The 20,680-nt window shown below is 39.6% G+C and overlaps 1 protein-coding gene across 1 annotated transcript in view; it reads right to left on the reverse strand.

Moving 5' to 3' along the window:
- Positions 1-175: 175 nt before the first annotated feature.
- LOC103771460 (von Willebrand factor-like) overlaps positions 176-20,680 on the reverse strand; it is a gene marked incomplete at both ends in the record, with an annotated part of 21,251 nt that continues 746 nt past the window's right edge. Inside the window, 8 exons of the mRNA XM_008938756.1 lie at positions 176-286; positions 7,970-8,119; positions 9,428-9,633; positions 10,113-10,217; positions 10,737-10,811; positions 10,926-11,028; positions 14,617-14,822; positions 20,225-20,566. Of these exons, the coding sequence (XP_008937004.1) occupies positions 176-286; positions 7,970-8,119; positions 9,428-9,633; positions 10,113-10,217; positions 10,737-10,811; positions 10,926-11,028; positions 14,617-14,822; positions 20,225-20,566 (1,298 nt within the window). The remainder of the gene's footprint in view (positions 287-7,969; positions 8,120-9,427; positions 9,634-10,112; positions 10,218-10,736; positions 10,812-10,925; positions 11,029-14,616; positions 14,823-20,224; positions 20,567-20,680) is intronic.

Raw genomic sequence — 20,680 nt, forward strand, 5'->3', positions numbered from 1 at the left:
AAAAAAAAATACTGCTTCCTTAGAGCCCAAAAAGGGTGGTGAGAGTTTGATGATTAGAAGTCACACCGATTGATGTATAGAAGAAATAGGTCATATCTTCTTCAACTCCTTCCACAGAACACAAAATAATTCCAGGGCATTTCTGCTAGGAGAGGAAGTGTCCACCCCACCTCACCTCATGCAAACGAGAATCTGCATCACCCCGAGACCAGAAGAGCTGCTCCTCACATGCAGTCTTCTGGCATCTCCCACAGCATTCTCCTTCTTGGACAATATACTTGTAACCCTGTAGGACGAAAGAAAAGGACTTGCTGATCCAGGAATAGGAAACAAATGAGAAGATAATCCTTAAAGAAAACACTGGGATAAAAGTTTAATGTTAGCAACTTCTTATGGAAAGGGGGAGTTTGAAAGCAGATCTGCAAGGCCACAGGCTGATACTGCAGCACAAACAACTGGTTCACCCAGCTCAGCATTCTGTTGAATGGTTTACATTGTCTGTCCAAAAAAATGAATTAAAATGCACACATTAGAGGCAGACACTCTTATCTCATTAATTCCTGTTTAATGTATGCTTTGAACTCATATTCACTTAGGTTACATGGACTAACTCTAGGCACTGCCCTTGCTCAGGGCATGCCAATCAACTAACGAGCCTTGTGAGGATCTCTCTAGTGTGGTACAGAGCACCCCTTCTTGGAATACAGAAAGAAAGAAACCTGAAACCATCCAGAATCACCTTCCTTTTGCTAGGATCTGCTCAAATATGTAATAGCACAAAGGTTTGCCACAAGACAGAAAAGAACAATGGCATAAATGGGCAGAAATGGAAAGGGAAAAGGTTAAAGAAAAATGCTTTGGGAGGACCCTGAGATATTTCAACAGATTTAAGCAGTACCCATTTCCAAATGAGTAAGTCTTTCCAATAATATGGCTTTACAAAGGGGTGTAAAATGAAAAAGAAATATCGACTTCTAAGGGTGATTGTCAGAATGCTATTTAGTAGATTTTAAGAGAAAATTATATATGAACATTAAGAAACCAGTTTTAAAGTCTCTCTTGTTGTTACATATGGGTCATACATAATAATTATTTATTATCATAATATAATTATCATATAATTATCATGAATAATTTTATTTAGCTTTTAAAAAAATTTTATGTATATGTATAATACTACTTTACAAAAGGAAATAAAAGGTAAAAATTATTCTAAAGGCATCTTGGACATTAATCAGCACTCACAACTCCCCCCTTCCCACTCCTGAGAATTCAAGGTTAGGATTCAGTGTGAGCACATTCAGACATCTGAATATCCTGTGCTGAAGCAGAGGGAAGGGGTTTTCAGACATAATCCAGGGACCAGTTTTGACTGATAATTTCATCATTTCATCTCATGAAGCAATTAGCCAAATATTCAAACACTAGAGCATCTACACAAAACAAAGCACAGAGCTTTAATCTAATTAGAAATAATATATTCAACACTTTATAAGCAGTCTCCCAGGGAAAAACATAATGCTGATTTCAATAGAGAGCCTGAGGGAAAGATGTTCTGTCAAAGAATATATTGTTCATGTGACAAAGTGTCAATGAAAATAAGCAGAATTTTGTTTTGGTCAATCCCTTTGAGTTGAATTGCTGAAATACTCCCAGCTGCTCTCTCTCTTCATTAACTAGCCTTGATTTGCAATATGAAGCATATTAGCAAATTTTGACAATTAGCAGACTTTCATATGGAAGCACATTCTGTATGTCATGGAATGTAATACCAGAGTTTGACCTAGCTTTGTGGGAAAAGTTGTGCTGCTGAGCATTTTGATTCGTGTGTCTTTTACCTGCTAAAAGTGCATCTGAAGCATCTGAGGTCCCTGAACCACCACAGCAGACTAAAAGCCTGTTTCAGAAGATAAACCTGCAGACTGCAGCAATCTACAACCTCCTCAAAAAGCAGAGCATCTATCTGTACCTGAGGAGTGAGGTGGACAGTGATTCTCCGTTGTCACAGCATGAGAAATGTTTCCCCATCAGAAAACCACACATTTTGCACCTCACACCATGCAAATCTGGGGCCATAGGAACAATTAAAGCTTTATTTTATGTTTAATTCTAAAGGTAGTAATGTTTAAGGTTACATCTAAGAAAAGGAAAAAGTATTGTGCATTTTGAGGTGGTTTGGGTTTGGGGTTGAGGTTTGGGTTTTGGTGGGGTTTTTTTTTATTTTTTTTATTTTATTTTAATTATGGTGTTGATTTTTTCCCCAGTTAAATGACTTAGGTACAAAGAGTATATGTTACCACTATTATTCCTCAGCTGCACAATCTGTGAATACCTGGCAAGTCTCAGATACTGTGCTGTTGAACACTTAACATTAGACTGAACTAGACAGAATAGGCAGTAACCACCTCTTCATTATTTTTCATTTTCTAGCATGTAGGGATGCCAGTGTTTGTCATGAAAGAGTATGTTACCACTATTACTCCTCAGCTGACATCTGTGAATATCTGGCAAGGCTCAGATACTGTGCTGTTGAACACTAACATTAGACTGAACTAGGCAGAGTAGGCAGTAACCACCTCTTCATTATTTTTCATTTTCTAGCATGTAGGGATGCCAGTGTTTGTCATGGTTTGTTCAGGGATCCAATCCATCAGAATGCTGGAGTCAACATTCTGCTTGTCCCCTGCTTTATCTGGAATGGATCCACTGCTTTATTCCTTCTGCACATCTTTCTTTTTTTTTTTAAACACAGAGTTCAAACTTCAAACAGGGAATTCAGAAGCAGCCTTCAGTAAGTCTCTGACTGTCTATCACACTGAGAGGCACATCACAGCCTACAAGATTAAAAAAATCCCCATGCCCTGTGAGGTAAAAGGATAAGGCAACACAAGGCACCCTTCACACTTGAACAGGTGGACGTGGCAGACTTGGGACATCAGCAGCTGTGATGGAGAACTCGACAAGTGCTCAGTTATACTGCTAGATCAGGGTGCTTCATCCAACACAAATGCTGAGATGAAGCTGATCTCTTGCAAGGAGGGTGAAAGTGTACAGATTAAGGCATTCTACGTGGGGGGGAATTTCGCACGCTTTTGAACTGGAGCTTGTCTTGCCACTAAACAAAAGAGGAATGCAGATTAATTCTGTAGCATTCAGAGAACGTGCATTTCGGTCTCGTTGCCTACTCAAGGCTACTGGAGGGGTCTGCACAGGCTGTGCTTTGGCATATTTGTGCACTCTTTCATTCTAGTGCTGCTTAGGGTACGTAGTTCATCTTTTCACAGGTGCTAACGCTTGGGCCAGAAAACTCTGACAGATGCCTTTTGGGCAACAAAGGAGGAAAGAAAGGACAAAGATTAAGATTAATACTCATCATAGTACTTTTAAGAAGTCTCCAGTATGTGTCTTTCACATATTGAGATTATAGTACCTGCAAAGTGTTGGAAGAAACAAAGAGAATGAAAATGGGAACAGTAGACTGAGAAAAACCCAACAGGATGCATCTGAATCCACCTGAAAAGCTGAAAGCAAAATCTTCAGTGGGGATGAATCAGCACAATTCTAGAGATTTTCCTGGAGCTGCACTCATTTACCCCAGGTGAGAACTTAATTCTCTGTTTGCAAGAACATTAAGGTATCATTTCCATAATAAATTATGCAGTATAAGGCAAGCAGGATGTTTGAAATTGTGTCCCAATAAGACTTTCACTGTTTTTAAAAGGAGATCTTGCACATTTAATACTCAAACAACTCTCTTCCTTTTACATTAGTTGCTTTGACCTCCTCAATATACACTATTAAGCCATTTACAACCATACTTTATGTGCTGTGTCAAAGGAAAACATCAGTTGAAATACTGAAGATAAAAGCCATAGCTTTTGTAGTCAGTGTCTATTACAACCATCATTTACTATGACTTTGCATGGATAGTGCAAATGTTCTTTATTTTAATTTTATTAATCAAGAGGCTTGAAAATCTAACCTAATTAATTTACACTGACTTAGTCAAGTGGCTTGGTCTTAAATACTTATCCCATAAAATCATGCTTCATTCTTCTCATAATCATCTAATATTTTCAACTATCCAATACTTTAAACCACATCCTTTTATAACACTTACAAAGCACCTAACTCCAAGAACACTGACAGAAATTAAGCAAAGTCAGTGCTTCCTTCACATTAGTACTAAAGATTTTAAGGTGTTTTCAAAGCAGTTATCCTTTTCATCGTCATAATTCCCTGAGGGGATGTAGTCTGATGTACTCTCAGAGAAATAATTCTGAAGAAACTCCAGGAGGGAGACACCACCCCTCCTTGTGGCACATGCAATAATTGCAGCAATTATCTGCCTGCTTTCTCCAAGCTTTGGCTAAAGAAAGAGAAGACAGGAAAAGTGAGGGGATTGTGACATACAGTAAGTGGAATTGGGTCAAAATGAAACGTCCACTCTATCTCCATAGCATTTCTTTACATGCTAATACTACAGATATTATTTTGAGTTTGATTTTGTCACTCTCAGGAGAACAGTAGCACTGTTCATTCATCAGGATGAAGGAGACAGTATGTGTTACCCTTCTTTTTTTTGCTTTTTGTGTACCTAGATTAAAAACTGCAAGCTGTTTTCAGGTAAGTCAGATGACACAGTCAACAATGATACTGCACATTATCAAGACATCCAGTGTAATTAATAACCACGAGCAGCAGAGTTTGAACATGAACTTAGTAATGAAACATTATTAAAGTATGGAAGTTGTATGGACATTGGAGACAAAGCCATCCAATCTGAACTGAAAAATAAGATTTAAGACCAATTTAAACTGTATTACAGAACTTCTGCAATCCTTGATGTATATATCCACTCAAACAGTAAGAAGCAAAGGAAAAAAGAAAATCTGAGCTATCCAGGTTCTCCAACAACTACAGTTTTGGTTGTACAACTTTAATAACCACTAAAGGAGCAGAAGAAATGGTGGATTCCCAAGATCTGCATGGTATCCACCAGGGCTTTTTGTTTGTTTTAAAAAAAACTTTGTAACGCTGCAGTGCTTAAGGCTGATTCATCAAAAAATTATAGCTCTCCATTAATGATACTTTATTAGAATAACAAAGTTATGGCTATGAGCCAAAACACAGCCACATACTTCAGACCTAATATTTTGTAATAATCATCATACTAGAAACAAGTCTTTTCTAAAAATGGAAACTGAAGGGATTCTCTTGCAACTGCTAAAAGCTCTCAAAGTTACCCTCATGGTTTTCACTGCATTGGGCATCCTCAAGCTTTCTCACCAAATGCTACACTTGCAGAAAGAGCAATAATTTGGTTTTTTTTGGTTTGTGGTATTTTGTTTGGTTTTATCTTTTTTAATAGATTGTTGCTTTTTATTTTTTTCCCTCTGGTCCTAGAGGATTATCAGTGTTTAAGACACAGCAGAGGAAAATATTATTAAAAAAAAAAAAATACATTTTGTTTACACCTTCTCAAGTGCACATATATGTTGTCCAGCCTTGTTTAGATAAAGAGGTTGTACATTAAATAATATGGAAATATAGTGGTATTAAGGCATACGAAATCCTTTGAGAAGCAAGGCACAATTAGCTTAACAGAGTTCAGAAAAGAGAATTGTTCTTCAGATACTGGACTGCTTAAACGAAAAGTTCATCATCAAATTTTAACGCCCAATTAACTGCTTTAAAATATATCCTAGTGTAAATTCAATGAGAATTTAAAATAATTTTAGAAATAAGTTTTAAAATAAGCTTAGAAACATGAGGTTTCTATAAAAATGTTAACTCAGTTGTGAGGTGCTGCACATATATGCCCTATGCCCAAGGCCAGTCTTTGACTCCCAGACACATTATTAATGATGTCTTCCCAACAGTAAAATGAAGACCTCTAACCTCATAGCTGTACATAGAAGGTTTGTTGATGAAGAGCCTTCTTCCAAATGTAACTGAGCAAAAGCAAAGAGGAAGAAGAGATATATGTTGATTTTTCTTAGCCTCTGTTCTGAACGCAACTGCATAAAGGGGACTCAGAAAAACAAACCAAAAAAAAAGTAGACATCTTAAAATCAGTTATAAGGTTTAGGAAGAAAAGTGGTGAACAGGCTTGGCAGATGAAGGGACTGTGCATGACATATTTGTTTGGAGATTCACTAGATTTCCAATAAGACAAAAACCTTACTACTAAAGCAGAAAAAAAAAAAAAAAAAAAAGGCAAGTGAATCTTGTCCATATGCAGCACTAGAAAACCCAAAAAATCACAGTAGCATCCCAGTCAGCACAGTGACTCAAACACAGAAGCAGCACCTGCCCCTCTTAGCTAAAGGGGTTTGCAGTCACTGCTGTAGTATGCCCTCCTAGGCATTCCCCACTGACAAATTCCAGCTGGCCACCTGTAATGGCACCAGGGCAGCCACAGGTGAACATCCAAACTTTTATCAGCTACTGCTCCACTGAAAGTGCTGATGTTACAACACACATTTGGAAATGCTTGCTGCATGGTCAGTTGTTTGAGTTTTGTGGGGGATAATGCAATATTAACATTTTAATATAAACAGTTTAACAACAACTTGGAGATTTGAATAGCATCAACTAGCTCATCTTTGCTTTTGCACTGAGGAAAAAAATAAATTAGCTTCTTCTGGGCTTTACTTCAGTTTGGGAAAGAACAAACCCATGGGGAAAACACTGCAGAGAATATTCTGAATCCCAGACAGCTACATCTACCTGTTCCATGTGGACCCTGCACATCCTACTAAACTTGCAGGTTGTGAACTCACTATACCATGGACTATGGAGGAGCTGCTTCAAGTCAGATGTGCCTTTTCATCAGTGGAGTTGGCTAACAAACACCATCAAGAACAATCTCAATTAACCCTTGTGTATACTGAAAGCTTTACAAAGAAGCAAAATGTATTTGTGGTAGGCTTTGTTATTTGGGACACAACTTCTCTGGCCACATGGCAGCTGGTAAGGGGTGGGGGTGTCAGCACTTGGCCAGACTGGGTAACCTTTTCTGCTATCCACTTTTTTGACAGACCCAAGCTGTGCACTTCCAGTGTCCTCCCTGACTGACCCATCCATGCCCACCTCATGAAGCAAGGACATGGGGATGCTCAGGGATTATGGGTACAAGGTACTAGATACCAAAACAAAATGCAACTCTAGGACATCACATTTAATTTTACAGTGATTTTTTACTTCCTTATTCTCCACATCATGTTGAGATGAGGAATGTTAGGGATCTAATTTAGATAGTTTAAAGCAAGCCTAAAAACCATTTTGAACTTTAGCTTGCACAAATCTTGTTACAGTCAAAGTCTTCTAATCTATGACACTGGCAATTGCTACTGGCTTTTAACCAACTCCTTTAACTCTTCTAGAATTCTTCTACCAACTTCTTGTACCAAGTATTTGTCCTCTCCTGCTCAACCAGCTATGTTGATATAGCAAAGCAGCTCATACCTCCTTTGTGGGCTTCCAAAAGTAAACCACATAATTTTATACTGTGTAGCAGATGTCTGAGCATAATAAAGGCCACAATATGTGGTGTTATTGGTGCCATAATGGACAGAGCTGAGCAACAAACATCTGAAATGTTCTCTTCAGAAAGTGAACTTCAGCTAGACTAGTCATTTGAAGTTGAACTTCAGACACAAGGAATTATTGTGCAAGTGGTGTAAATTATAGATATTTCAGGATGTAGTTCTCTTTTTATTGAAATACAAAAGAAACTTGTCACTGATTTCCTTGGCAATAGGAAACAAATTGGATCATAAGCTAACAAACCTAAAACAGAGCCAGTAATGCTCAAACCCTCTTAGGCTCTGTTCCCAAGACATTTATTTGCTACAACACTTATTTTCTATTTTTTCTCTGGTTTCTCTAAACAGGTTTAAAAGTAATCATGTCAGACCCCCATCAGGGTTCTACTGACTAATGCATTGATTTAAACGTTACTCACCCGAGAGCAAATCGTGTTACAGGCTTTGTTGTGGCACTCCATCATCTGCAGTCCTGTAACATCATCCCTCACACCAGTGCAAGAGCACTCCTTGCAGCCATCTTCCCACGTTGTCCCAACGGGGTAGACTATGTTGTTGTGCACACACACCTATTGAATGCAAGAATTAACACATGAAAGAGCAGATTACTGGGTCCAAAATGCTGCTTTTTAAGATGTGAAACCTACCATAAATTTTATTAAATAGTTTGAACCCAATAGAAATACTACAGAGCTTAAAATTGTGGCCACGCTGTTGACAAAATGAAAGTAAGTGCAATCAAAGCTACTGTGTTATATAAAAATAATTATTTATTTTTATTATTTATCTGCAGCCCACAGAGTTTCCCAGGGTCTGACTCAGTTTCTCTGGAAGTATAATGTGACCCAATGTTTAGATATAATAAACAGTAAAGTGCTGTAGAAGGAACTCTGCACACAAAACTTGTTCCAGCTAAATCACCTGATCTGAAAAGCTCCTACTTTGAGGTACAAGCATTCATTCTTTTCATCCTTAGGCCATCACAACTATCACAAAAGTATTGCCATACCTTACACTGCACTTTCTCTGAGTAATTTTTTCAGCATGTTCTTAAAGAGATGAACATAATTTATTTTTATGGATATAGCAGCAAGCCACAGAGACATAAAATGATTTATACAGGGTCATGAGCTACTTAGCAACAGAAAATAAAGGCTAGATCTCCTGAACTGCAAGACAGCATAACCCTGTGTTAAGCTTTTAGGTAAGGTTGCTTCACTGAAAAGATCACATTGCTCTGTAACCTCTCCTCTGAGCAACCTCAGTTTAAAGTTTAACATCATGTAACAACTTAATAAAAAGTCAGCAAAATAGGGAAGCTTTAAACAGAATCAATCTGGCAAATTTTAATTTGGTAGCAATTTTGAAGTGGCAATACAGTTCATGTAAGATAAAATGCCTCCACTGGCAGAGGCAAGGGTAATCAAAGGGCACAAAGAAAGTCTACTGTGTCCCAAATACTTCAATGAAGGTAGTATAGGTTTAATAGACTGTGTAATCTTTCTTAACTGTACTATCCAAAACCATGTACCTCTTATCCAGAAACAAATTCAAAATTACCTCTGAAATTCCTAATACTTGAATGCCTTGAAGTTTCAAATGGGTTGGGAATTCATATATATAAAAAAAATCTAATTATCTCAAAGTCACCAAAGATGGGCTGGTTAGGTGAGAATAAGTGACCACAATAAAACAAGCAACAGTGTGATACAACTGTCTACTTTTCTCAGACACATGTAAATTAAAAATTCCCTGGCATCACTACTTGCTACTCTCATTGTGGTTTGTTAATAGCTAGCTACCTGCTTACCTTGGTGCTGTCACCCCATGAACAAAAGAAACTCTCATCTATGGAAATGAGACTTCATTGCCCTTACCCTGCCTGGAACACAGGTGGTGGATACACAGCCACAGTCATTGGTGGAAGATCTGGACAGATAACCCAGAGGGCAGCTCACAGTTGAGTTGGTACAGCTGCAGGTACACTCATATCTATCACAGCACTCGGTCTTCTTAACAGTCAGCTCTCGATGGGGCGGGCAGGAGGGTCTTGGAACTAAGCTGCACGCTTCTTTGTTACATGCTGGCAGAAAAAGGTAGGCACTGCATCAAGCAGATGGCATTTCAGAGTGCTGCAAGTGAACAAGACTGTTCTCTGGCAGCAAGGCACTAGTTGCTACTGCAGATTGTTATAAATCTACTTGAAGACTAAGAAGTAATGAAAATATAAAGACACAGGTCAAAGGTTGTGCTGCAGGCTCAGGAAAAGTTCCCACTCTGCCAAAAAATTCTTGTCTCGTATATAACCTAAAAGATTTGTAAAACAAGCATAAAGGTCAGACTACACATGTCCAAGAGTAAAGTATTTCTCTTCCTAATTTGAAAGTGTATTCAGAAAGTGCCAACAATACCCTCCTTCTGAGTCTGTGAAATCATTACATGTCCATTGGCTCCAAGATTAAGCCCTTCAGAAAGAAAATTAATGTCTAAAGGAAGTTGTCAGTGTTGGTCAGATGCAATGTTCCAGTGTCACTCCCTGCTAAAAAACCAAAAGTAGCTTACCACATGTGTAGTTTGGTCTGCATTCCCCAGGGTTGGTCAGAGTAAGCTGCTGGCCAAACTCACAGGCAAGGGCAGGAGGCAAATCACAGGAAACCAGATCACAGACTAAGAGAAATTGAGAGAATATTTAAGACCACACCTGACTAGATAGTCCTCAAGAAAAGAAACATACACATAGGCAAGTCTTCATTAATCTTTTTTTTTTCCCTACACTAAAACATGAACTAAATTAGAGTTCAGCGGGTCAGAGTTTGTTTTCAAAATAGCTTAGGGAACAGTTCAAGCTTGGGTTATGAGGATTAAGGTTCTAATGTTATATTTAATGTGCAAATATAGACCATGCAAAAAATAGATACTCAAAAAAAAGACCATTCTAATGTCATTTAGATAAAAACAAATTGCTCTGTTCCCATCCTCTCCACTCTTCTAGAGAGATAAAGTCAAGTTGGAAGTGAAAGGAGATTCATATCCCCAGGAGTTGTTTATTTTTCCACACAAATGACTACATAATCATTTGGTGGTTTCAATAAATGAAGCATTACATTAAATAAATAAAAAAAAAGGAGACTGTGTATCTTTGAAGCATGTGGTAAAAGAGGTTTCCAACAGTTTATGAGAACTTACCACACTCGTACTCAGGGCAGCACTGGCCAGAGTCCCTGTGCAGACGAGGGACTTCACAGGGACCACACTGAACAGCTAGATTAAGAAGAAAACATCCATAAAACAAGTTTGTATAAAACAAGAACTAGAAAACTGGGTAACAAAACAGTCAATTCAAGTGCAATCATACTTAGATCTAAACCAATTTACGTTTGGCAGTAGGGCAAGGTCGGACCATGCAGCTTATTTTCTTGTTATCAAGACAAGTGCAGATCTTGCAAGGCTCGTTGGCAGGAATCCATGTTTCCATGTGCTGAATGAAAAAAAAATAGTAATACTGTTAGAAAGAGATCAAATATTCTGGCCGTGGTTATGTTAGCAATGGGAGTGGGTAACATTGATGGGGAAAAACAGAAGACTATGCAGGATTGGTTCATTGCTCTGTTAACAGTCAGAACCTAAGGAGACACAATCTTGAAATTACTGTAGTGTACTAATTTAGCAAAAGATGCAAAGAATGCATGAATGGGTTAAGGAATTACTATTGTTTTAAGCATGAAAAATGCTCAGATGTTATAAATACAATTGCAGGCTATTGGGAGTAGCAGTGGGCTTGTGCAACTACATACCTTGACTAGATGTTCAGCAGTAATAATGGAAACAATAGTTTTGGGAAATACCTAGAAGTGGCTGCTTTCCCAAAAATAGTAGCACTTAAACACAGAGAAATAAACCATGCATATTTTTTTTAAATAAAGACTATATAGGGTGTCATCCTTTGATTTCCCAGTGGACTGAAGACTGGAAAAGCACTATAGCAGCCCCAAATATCAAACCATCAATGTGCTGAGGTAATAAGCACATTAAGAAACTGCCAGCGGAGTGTATAATCAGTCAGCCACTGCTCTTTCTCATGAGTGAGAGAGAAATCATTGACATTAAAGACGTAATTACCTATAAAGAACCATCCTCCTTTAACACTGATTTGAACAGAGAGGTAAGAGTGAGAAGAAACACTATGGGACAATAACATGGATTGGCTCAATCCATCCAGGTTCTGGGTGAGTACCTTTAGAGTAGGTTAGGATGCCACAAAAGGAAAAAGTGTCATCCAGAATACTCTGGAGTGCAGTTTAATAATAAGTCTGCTGAGACCTTTAGTAATAAGAAGGAAGGAAGGAAATACCTAAGCACACTGCCACCTGTACCCAGAGATAGCTATGTATTTTAAGCCATCAAAGGACTCTGAAAAGACAGTTTACTTTCAGAGGTTAACAGCACAGCAAGGATAAGACACCAGGCATGCTAGAACAAGCCAATCAGAGGTTTAACAAAGCTTAGGAGCCAAATCGCATAGGGTCAGTTAATCCATAGGAAATCTATTTTAGTCCAAGAAAGCTTGCATTGATGTATTGCTAGTAAAGAACATTATGTCAGGGCTTGGAAAAACAATTCAGAGCCTTCTGTCAGAGCATTTAATGGCCTCAAGGTTAAAAAGTCCTGAGAAGGCAGCTGATAGAGAATGCCTGCACTTGCAAGCGGTGATATGAAAAGCATGTGGACATTTCAAGACAGAGAAAAAGAATCACAACATTTGCTCTAACATTTTCAACAGCCTTGATTTTTGCACAGGTCTTCTCCAGCATAAGTAGGACTTTCCTCCTAATACTAGAAGACCTGACAAGAGACGGCACAGTGTGAGTAGAGCTCTATATGAGCACTGGTGCTGAGAATCCCATAAGCCCACGCAGGATCTGGGGCAGAAAGGAGCAGAGGAATGAACACCAGAAGGAAAGAAGGGGGTTAAGGAAATCATAACCCACCACCAGTTGCACTGCCCGTTGTATTGCTCACACAGCTAATCCTGCAATGGTGGAGACGCAAGACGGCTGTGAGTTGATCCTCCCCTGCCTTCCACCTCCCCATCCCCACAGCAGCTGCGCTGGTGAGAGGGTTGCAGAGTTAAAACCCCATTAAGGGGCATGTGACAACTCATGAATTTCAGAACTTCTGCAGAAGCAAATAGATAGCACTGCAGACATTATTGCCAGGATGTGTGCTGAGCTTTTCTCCACAAGGGCTTGAAACAGTTCTTTCAATGGAAAATCACTGCGTTGCCTGAGGAGTCATGGATTTGAGGCACACATATCTTAGATTTTAATCTGCATTTGCAATAACAATTTCATATAGAATCATAATGCAATAACTAGAGTTGTCAGGGTCACCAAGAGTTGTGCACAACTCATCTGTGTTCGAGGCAGTCATTATATAAACTGTAAGCTATTTTTTCCTTCAAGAGAAATAATAATAAGGTGGGGTTTTTTTCTATCCCTTTTATTACAAAAATTACTGGGGGGTTCTTTTCCTTCCATTTTTCCAACTCAATAAGCATTACAAAAATCCAATGATACTGTATTTAAAACAAAGATCTAAAATAGAACACACACAAAAAAAAAAAATATATCATGGCCATATTAATGGAGATACCGTAACCTTAAAATAAAAGCTAAAACAAGGTCCACATGCTCAACCTTTCAAAAACTTTTGTTTTTTTTATAGGATTAATTTCATCAAAGGAATAATTCTCTTTTTTTTTTTTTTTTTTTAAAAAAAAAGTCATTTGGATAAGGCAGTTGTTGAATGGAAGAACAGACTTTCCCTATGTTTTCCCTCTCATTGCCAAAATCCATATGGTAGGTATGCCAGAGGAGGGTGCTTAATGCTGTTAGGCTCCTGGACCATCTTTTGTTGTTCTATTAATCAATGGAAACAGAATCTGAGAGAGTTTCAGCTACAAATAGTCTTTGCTTCCTTTCAGATTAACTGTAAGTGTTTATAAGACATTTCTTGCTGAAAGACATGAGTTTAAATTTATGTGGGTCAAATGGAGTTACTCAGAGTACATGCATTCATTTATATTTTTATATCTATCTTTTTACTTAAAGAATAGGCTATCCACACACATACAGACTTATGTTATTTACAGAAGATCTATGCTACAAAAACAGTAACCTCCTTGATAGCAGGTTTGGGGCGTGTGATAAGGCCATCCAAAAAACTTTTTAAGAATGTAAAGCCCATAAAATACTGAAACCAAAGCCTCTTCTCTTAAAGTCCTATAACAAAACTGCAGATTTAAGAGGACTGGACGACATAGATGAAAATTCTCAGAGTTGAGTAGCTGGGGGTAAAGAGGGAAAACCCTGTACTTGGAACAGGAGACACAGGGAGGAGCTTGCACACCCGCTGTGTGATGCTGAAAAGGAAATGAACAGTCTTTCACTGCAGTCTGGTGTCTAGCAGCCATAGTTCTTCCCAATCCCATTCTACCACAGAGAGATCAGATTTAGCTGAGAAAAGTGGATTTTCAGTAAAATTAAAATGATTAATTTAATCGAAGGAATAACTCTCAATTTTTTAAAAAAGGATGTAGGCTAATACAACTTGGCATAAGGTCGTCTTGGTTTCTTGGTCTCCCTGCTCCCCACTGACCACTGAAAATATTTCAGTAAGCTTTGCAAAGACAGTACAATACATTTTAAGTGAGGGTTTCAGATTGATGATTCAATTGTCATTACCAGTAACAGCCTGCTGAATGGAGGTGTTTATCGTGGGGAGTGTTGACTTATGCCAACCCTCCTCTCTTCCCCCTAGACCTCCCTCCCCACAAATTTGTCATGCATTTCCGGGTCTGTACAGTCCCAGCTGTGAATTTTATATCCCTCCCAGCCAATTTCACACTAGGGGAGCTCCATGGGGCTGACAGCCGGCCGGTTATGGGGAACTGAGCTAGAAAATAAAGTAGCCAAAGGGGAAAACATTTTGACGTATAAGGCAGATTTACTTGCAAAAGTACAAACCCCAAGCACTCACAAAGGTAAGCTGCTAAGTATATATTCACCTGATGGGGTGTGCCATCTTCACTGATGCATTGTGTGCAGACTTCTTCATCAACACAGCTGTCATTAAAAATCACCTGTCCGTCTGGACAGAAGCAGCCTTCTGTGGGATAATCCTTGCAGACACTGAGTTTGGTACTATTCTCACAGTACTTTATGCAGGCTTTGTGGCAGTGATCGTATGTCAAATATGTGGGACATTTCATTGCTGGGGAAGAGAGAAAAAAAAAATCTCTTGAGAAAGAGAGATCTGAAATGCAGATAAATGTTTCTGCTCACGCTTTTGTTAGAATTCTGTTCAGGCTTTTGAAAGCCATCATCTGATGAACATATTTTTGTCCTCTGCAGCCACTAATATCTTTGAAAATACGTTGTTAAAACTAACAAAATCCACAGTGGAGAGTGTTTGAAAACATTTGCTTAAGTTACAATCCATGCAGTAATCATCAAGCCCCACTTTCAGGCCACATGAATCATCCAAGTATGGCCTTACCTCACTAACAATACAATGGCTTACATGAGCTGAGCATCTTATCTACTTTGTTTCCAACACTGGGCAAGAGACGTAAGGATTTAGAACCACCTTTATGTCTATTAGAGCTATTATCAAAAAAAAAAAAAAAAGACATCCTGATGCTTCAAAACTGAACCTGCTGGAGTTCTGCACTTTATTTAAGTGAATTGCCTTATTACTGGAATAAGCTGAATCAAGGAAATTTACATTCTATCCTAAGCAAACACACATTTTTTTTACTGATAAGTTCACAACACTGAGGGTATTGCCTCTAAAAGCAAACAGAAAACTAAGGCTACAGCTATTCAAGAAACCTATGGACACTGTTTCCATACTATGTACTCTCTTAAGTCTACTTTATTTCTCTCTACAGCTTCAATTAGGAAAGTGTTCCTTATTTCACAGTTTGTGACTGCTGAGAGGTTTATAAAACTTTTTTTTCAGGCTCCTGACAAAAAAACACTGAAAGAAAATTACTGAAGACCTGAGCTGCCAACCAAACAAGTATTCTTCAGCTGAACTGTTGACACACACCCCTCTGAGCAGTCATGTCAGCCTTAATGGCTGTGTGAAAATACATCCAACAGCATCTATTAAGGGAGTGTGTAGTTTACTTTCTTATGCAAATGTTAGTAAATACATTCACCACACTACTTTTCACCTTGCTTACTTACCACTAGCCCTAAAGCACACCTAGTAAACCTCTGCACAAAATTAGATTAATTTAATTTAGAGATTAATGCTGATTCCTATCACTCTGACTTTGTGGCTCAAACAGATAAGACACAGCATCCTTGGTTAATGGATATTTAAGAGGGGTGTTTTTCGAGCCTGTGATAGATGGAGAAAGACACATCTTTTCAGTCAGCGTCACTCCTTTCTTATCAGTGTAACAGCACAAATTTAGCTGCTGAGGTCACATACTTCTGGCTTGACTTGTGCCTCACTGTACTGTCATGTGCAGCAAAAAGGACAGCAAAAACCCCAGTGCCAGTGAGGCTGGAGTGAATAATGCACCAGAGCCAACATCTCAGCTGCTTCCAGTCAACATCCTTGCATTGCTCAGGCACAGTTCTCTTAAAACTCCCTGAATGGTCCTCTGACTTCGTGGTTCAAACAGATAAGACACAACATCCTTGGTTAAAGTACTAAATGGGTATTTAAGAGGGGTGTTTTTCGACCCTGTGATAGATGGAGAAAGACATCTTTTCAGTCAACATCACTCCTTTCTTATCAGTGTAACAGCACAAATTTAGCTGCTGAGGTCACATACTTCTGGCTTGACTTGTGCCTCACTGTACTGTCATGTGCAGCAAAAAGGACAGCAAAAACCCCAGTGCCAGTGAGGCTGGAGTGAATAATGCACCAGAGCCAACATCTCAGCTGCTTCCAGTCAACATCCTTGCATTGCTCAGGCACAGTTCTCTTAAAACTCCCTGAATGGTCTTCTTTACCCAAAGGAATTTATTTAGGAGAGTTTTCCCAATGTTCTTGGGAGTGGTTTCAAGGACACACTAAACCAAGTTAGATCAGTGCTGCCATCAAAAGGGGCAGACCCCATTCTTCCTTAATCTCCTCATCAAAGGAGAGAGAGAAAAAATATCTCATTTTTTTTCCATTTTACAGCTAGTTTTCACAACTCACTATGCAGCATGAAAGGGCTACTGTCATCACAGCAAAAAGAGTGGGAATGCACGGGTGGAGGTGGAAGAGGAAGAGCAAAACTGTCCCAGATCAGCTGAAGGCAGTCGTAAAGCCACCCCCATACTGCTGATTTCCAAGTCACTGTTTAAATCCTTCAGCTGTTGTGGTCCTCATCAGCATGCCTTGCTTACAACAGCAAAGGGCAAGCTCAGTGTAGCCCCACTACACAAATCCTTCATTAGCAGAGCTTGTTTAAAGGTTTCTTGTATCTCATTGCTTCTCTCTTCTCCTCCTGAACCTCATTCTTGCTTCTCTGCCAGATGTCACTGCCCCTCAGCTGGGCAGGCACAATCTGTTACCCATTTGCTTTCTAACCTGGGCCTGCAAAACAGCCTAATGAAAGACAAAACACAAAACCCTCCAACAATCAGAATGGCTCATGAAGAAAAGTTTTCAAGCAAAATATTTTTCCAAGAATCCCTGCAGCTGCTGAGTGCCACCAGCATCCTCCTCAAAAAACCACAGCTTTAGTGGGCAGTACAAAGTAGCAGTTTGTTTCATATTTCACACAAACATCAACTACCTATCTAAATTTAATTCAATGCAAGCTAGTATTGGCAAGTACCTATAGGACATGTCCACATTGCACATAAATGAGTTTAAGAAAGCTGCTGAGAAGCACTCATGGAAACATCATCCTATGGAGACTAATAACTGCTGCTGCTGTCACTTATCTTCTGAGAATTTCTCCTTTCAGAGCAAAATTTGCTAACTTCAACTGTTACTTGAGCAACACAGTTCAAAGCTGACTTGGTCACCACCACATGAGCTGCCATTTCTTTTGTAACTGCAGAATGATTATATCACAGCCTCTTCATTAATCACTATGTAAACAGTCCTGTTTCTGGATGAATAAAGGTTCCTCTCCACACAAAGCTGAATCCCAGCCTGTGTCATTGTTAGTAATGCAGTGATTTCTTAGGAAACCTTGTCATCTGCACATTAGGATAAAGCCTGTACTGTCCTTGAAGTGGAAACCCTACTCAGCAAACATTCACTTCAAGGGTGAGCCTGCTCAAGAGGTGCATTCTGTGTTTCAGGGTTACATGGCTATCAGCGGAAGCTAAAGTTTGCTGCAATTTAAGTCTACTAAGTATGAGGTTGGGGAGGGGAGATAAAAAAAAAAAAAAAACCACAATCTTCCTCAAGAGGTGCATTCTGTGTTTCAGGGTTACATGGCTATCTGTGGAAGCTACAGTTTGCTGCAATTTAAGTCTATTTTAAGTCTATGAGGTTGGGGAGGGGAGATAAAAAAACCACAAATCTTCCTCACTACAGATTCCTACCTTGGAGTAAAGTTTCCTTCCATCCGTTGATGCAAAGCTCAAGTCTATCAGCTACCACTGAACATATTCACCCTCACAGAAAGGACCAAGAAAAGCTCATGCAGTGGAACTGAAGAAGCACAGGATAGAGAACAGACCAGTCTTTATCAGACGTTCCAGTGAGTGTATTCACCCATCCAGGCAGAGCAGTCAGGAAGGACTTGTACAGCAGAACGATGAAATACTCCAATACAGCATGACAAAATCCCAAATAAAACCCTACAGAAATGACAGGATTCACTGGAATGGGGGTAGGGAAGTAAGGTATTCCACAACTATGCCGTTGTTATGAAACATACAGGGTTAACTGTGATTAAGCTGCACTGTCTACTTAGCCATTAATGTAACCTGTATAATGTCCCTGTAATTGGCGATTTTATTTGGGCAGTTTCACACACGCATCTGCTTGAAGGACAAAGATGAAGCTATTGTTAGGACACCACCGACTGTTTGATGCAACCAGTGTTAAAATGGGCAACTCTATCTTTGTACACCCTGTGTAACAAGCTGGGAATCTGAAAACTGCAGAGAGTTATTAAGGTCCTCCACTGATATCTAGCCTTGGGCATTACAGTTTGCAAAGTCTAACTGAAGCACTAAATTTGGGAAATGGCTGGATATTTTCTCCCTTTGTTTTCCAGGACTACACTCCAAATGGACTGTGTTGTTTCTGAAAAGATCAGTCTGCAACAATATCATGTTCTTCAACATGGAAAGACATTTTAGAGACTAACTGGAGACTCAGGCCAAATTCACATTCAGATTCTTGACTTCCTATCCCATCATTCTTTCAGTCTCAGTTTAGAACATGAACAAAACCAAAATGTGTAGGAAGTTTTTGTGTTAGCATGCCTTTATGATGCTGGTTCTTCACTTCTGAAAAGTATTTGGGCAGCAAGAGGGAAAGAAAGCAAGGCAACAAGGAATGACTATACTGGAGAGGCAGGAGATGCGAGAAAAAACAGCTGGGATATCAAGACACTACACACTGGGCTAGCTGGGAAGGAAAATGCCCACACATCTCAGATACCTGACCAAACCAGAACGTGAGTGAATATCTGAAAGTCTGTAACCATCACTATAGGCAGGCTAAGAGGAGAAGGTATAAAATAAGCCATCTCAAGAGTTACTTATTTGTACTTAACTATATGTTGCTTTTTTGCCAGAACTTCTCACATCTAGAAGAATTTAGTGGAGTAGGTATACAAAGACAAAACTGCCTGAATTTAGCACTAGCATGCTTGTTCTCCTTCTACTGGGCTCTGGGCAATTTGCATACATCCTGCTATTCTGCCTCCTCACACATAAACTCTTCACTTGCAAAACACAAGCAATACACATTCAGGAGAACCAGATTTGCAAAGCAAATTACAGCTGGTTTGGTTGGTGTAGCTGGCAGGTGCTGGCAAGAAAAGACACTACAGAGAGTGGCCATTTCCCTGTTTCGCTTTGCAGTAGAAATTTAGCTCTTCATTCATGGTCTGAAGGGTTTTGGCTTTGGTTGGAATATGGGGAATTTGTGAAACTATATAGAGAGAGAGAAGTCTTGTTTTTTGTGCCATTCTTTGCAGCTACAATAGTGACAGGCTGGGAGTCAGTTCTACTAGTCCAAATTATTCATTTCCTTGTCCAGCTTGTACTGATTGTCTGATGTAGGTACCAAAGCAATGATATCTGCAGGTAAAACTGCTTCTCTGAATCAGAGCAGACTCTCAATCCACACCTGGCCCCACAATGGTTCAGTGACTGTAGAGGCAGGTGCTGTCCCACAGCTGTGTTTACCTGCACACAGCTTTCACAGCACGTTTCTTTCCTAGGCAATCTCTCTAACCTTGCATTTTACTAGTTAGCAGTTTACTGAGAAACACTTTTTCCATAATACACAATTCAGTGGATGACAAACCAGTTATCAGATCTGCAATATGATTTGAAAACTCGATCTGGAACTTCTGCCCCATTACACAGAAATTCAAAAATCCATATTACACCAACAAGATGGCCACTGGCACAACCCTCTCCAAGCAAGACAGCTTCTGTATCTGTTTTAACATAGAGTAAAGCCCTTACGACAGAACTGGGGTGTTCTCCAGTCGATGCAGACCCCGTTTTCCCTGCAGATGTGAGCGTAGGAATTGATCATCTCGCAGGCTTCATCCTCGTAGCAGCTGCTCTCTGCACAAGCCTCGTAGAAGACGTCTGGGGAGATTACCCTGTGGCAGTCTGCAAACTGATGGGAGAGCAGGAGGTGGCAGTGGCTGGCTGCGTGCTCTGAGCATCTCTCTTCTCTCCGGATTTCACAGATCTTCCCTGGCTCCTCCACGGTCCAGTTTCGGATGAACAGGCTGCTGTCAGGAGTGACAGAGCCGTCACGGAGCGTGAGGTCATTGACGTGGTTCTGGTCACACACCCCTAGGAGGGCCAGGAAAAAGTCCAAATACAGTCAGCAATAAAATAAACCTAGATAAAACAGGTACAGGAGAGACAGAGCTGTTTGAGGCCACTTGGTGAATGCCAAGGGAAAGA

This window comes from Merops nubicus, unplaced genomic scaffold, assembly GCF_000691845.1.
Source record: "Merops nubicus isolate BGI_N331 unplaced genomic scaffold, ASM69184v1 scaffold14034, whole genome shotgun sequence".
Lineage (NCBI taxonomy): Eukaryota > Metazoa > Chordata > Aves > Coraciiformes > Meropidae > Merops > Merops nubicus.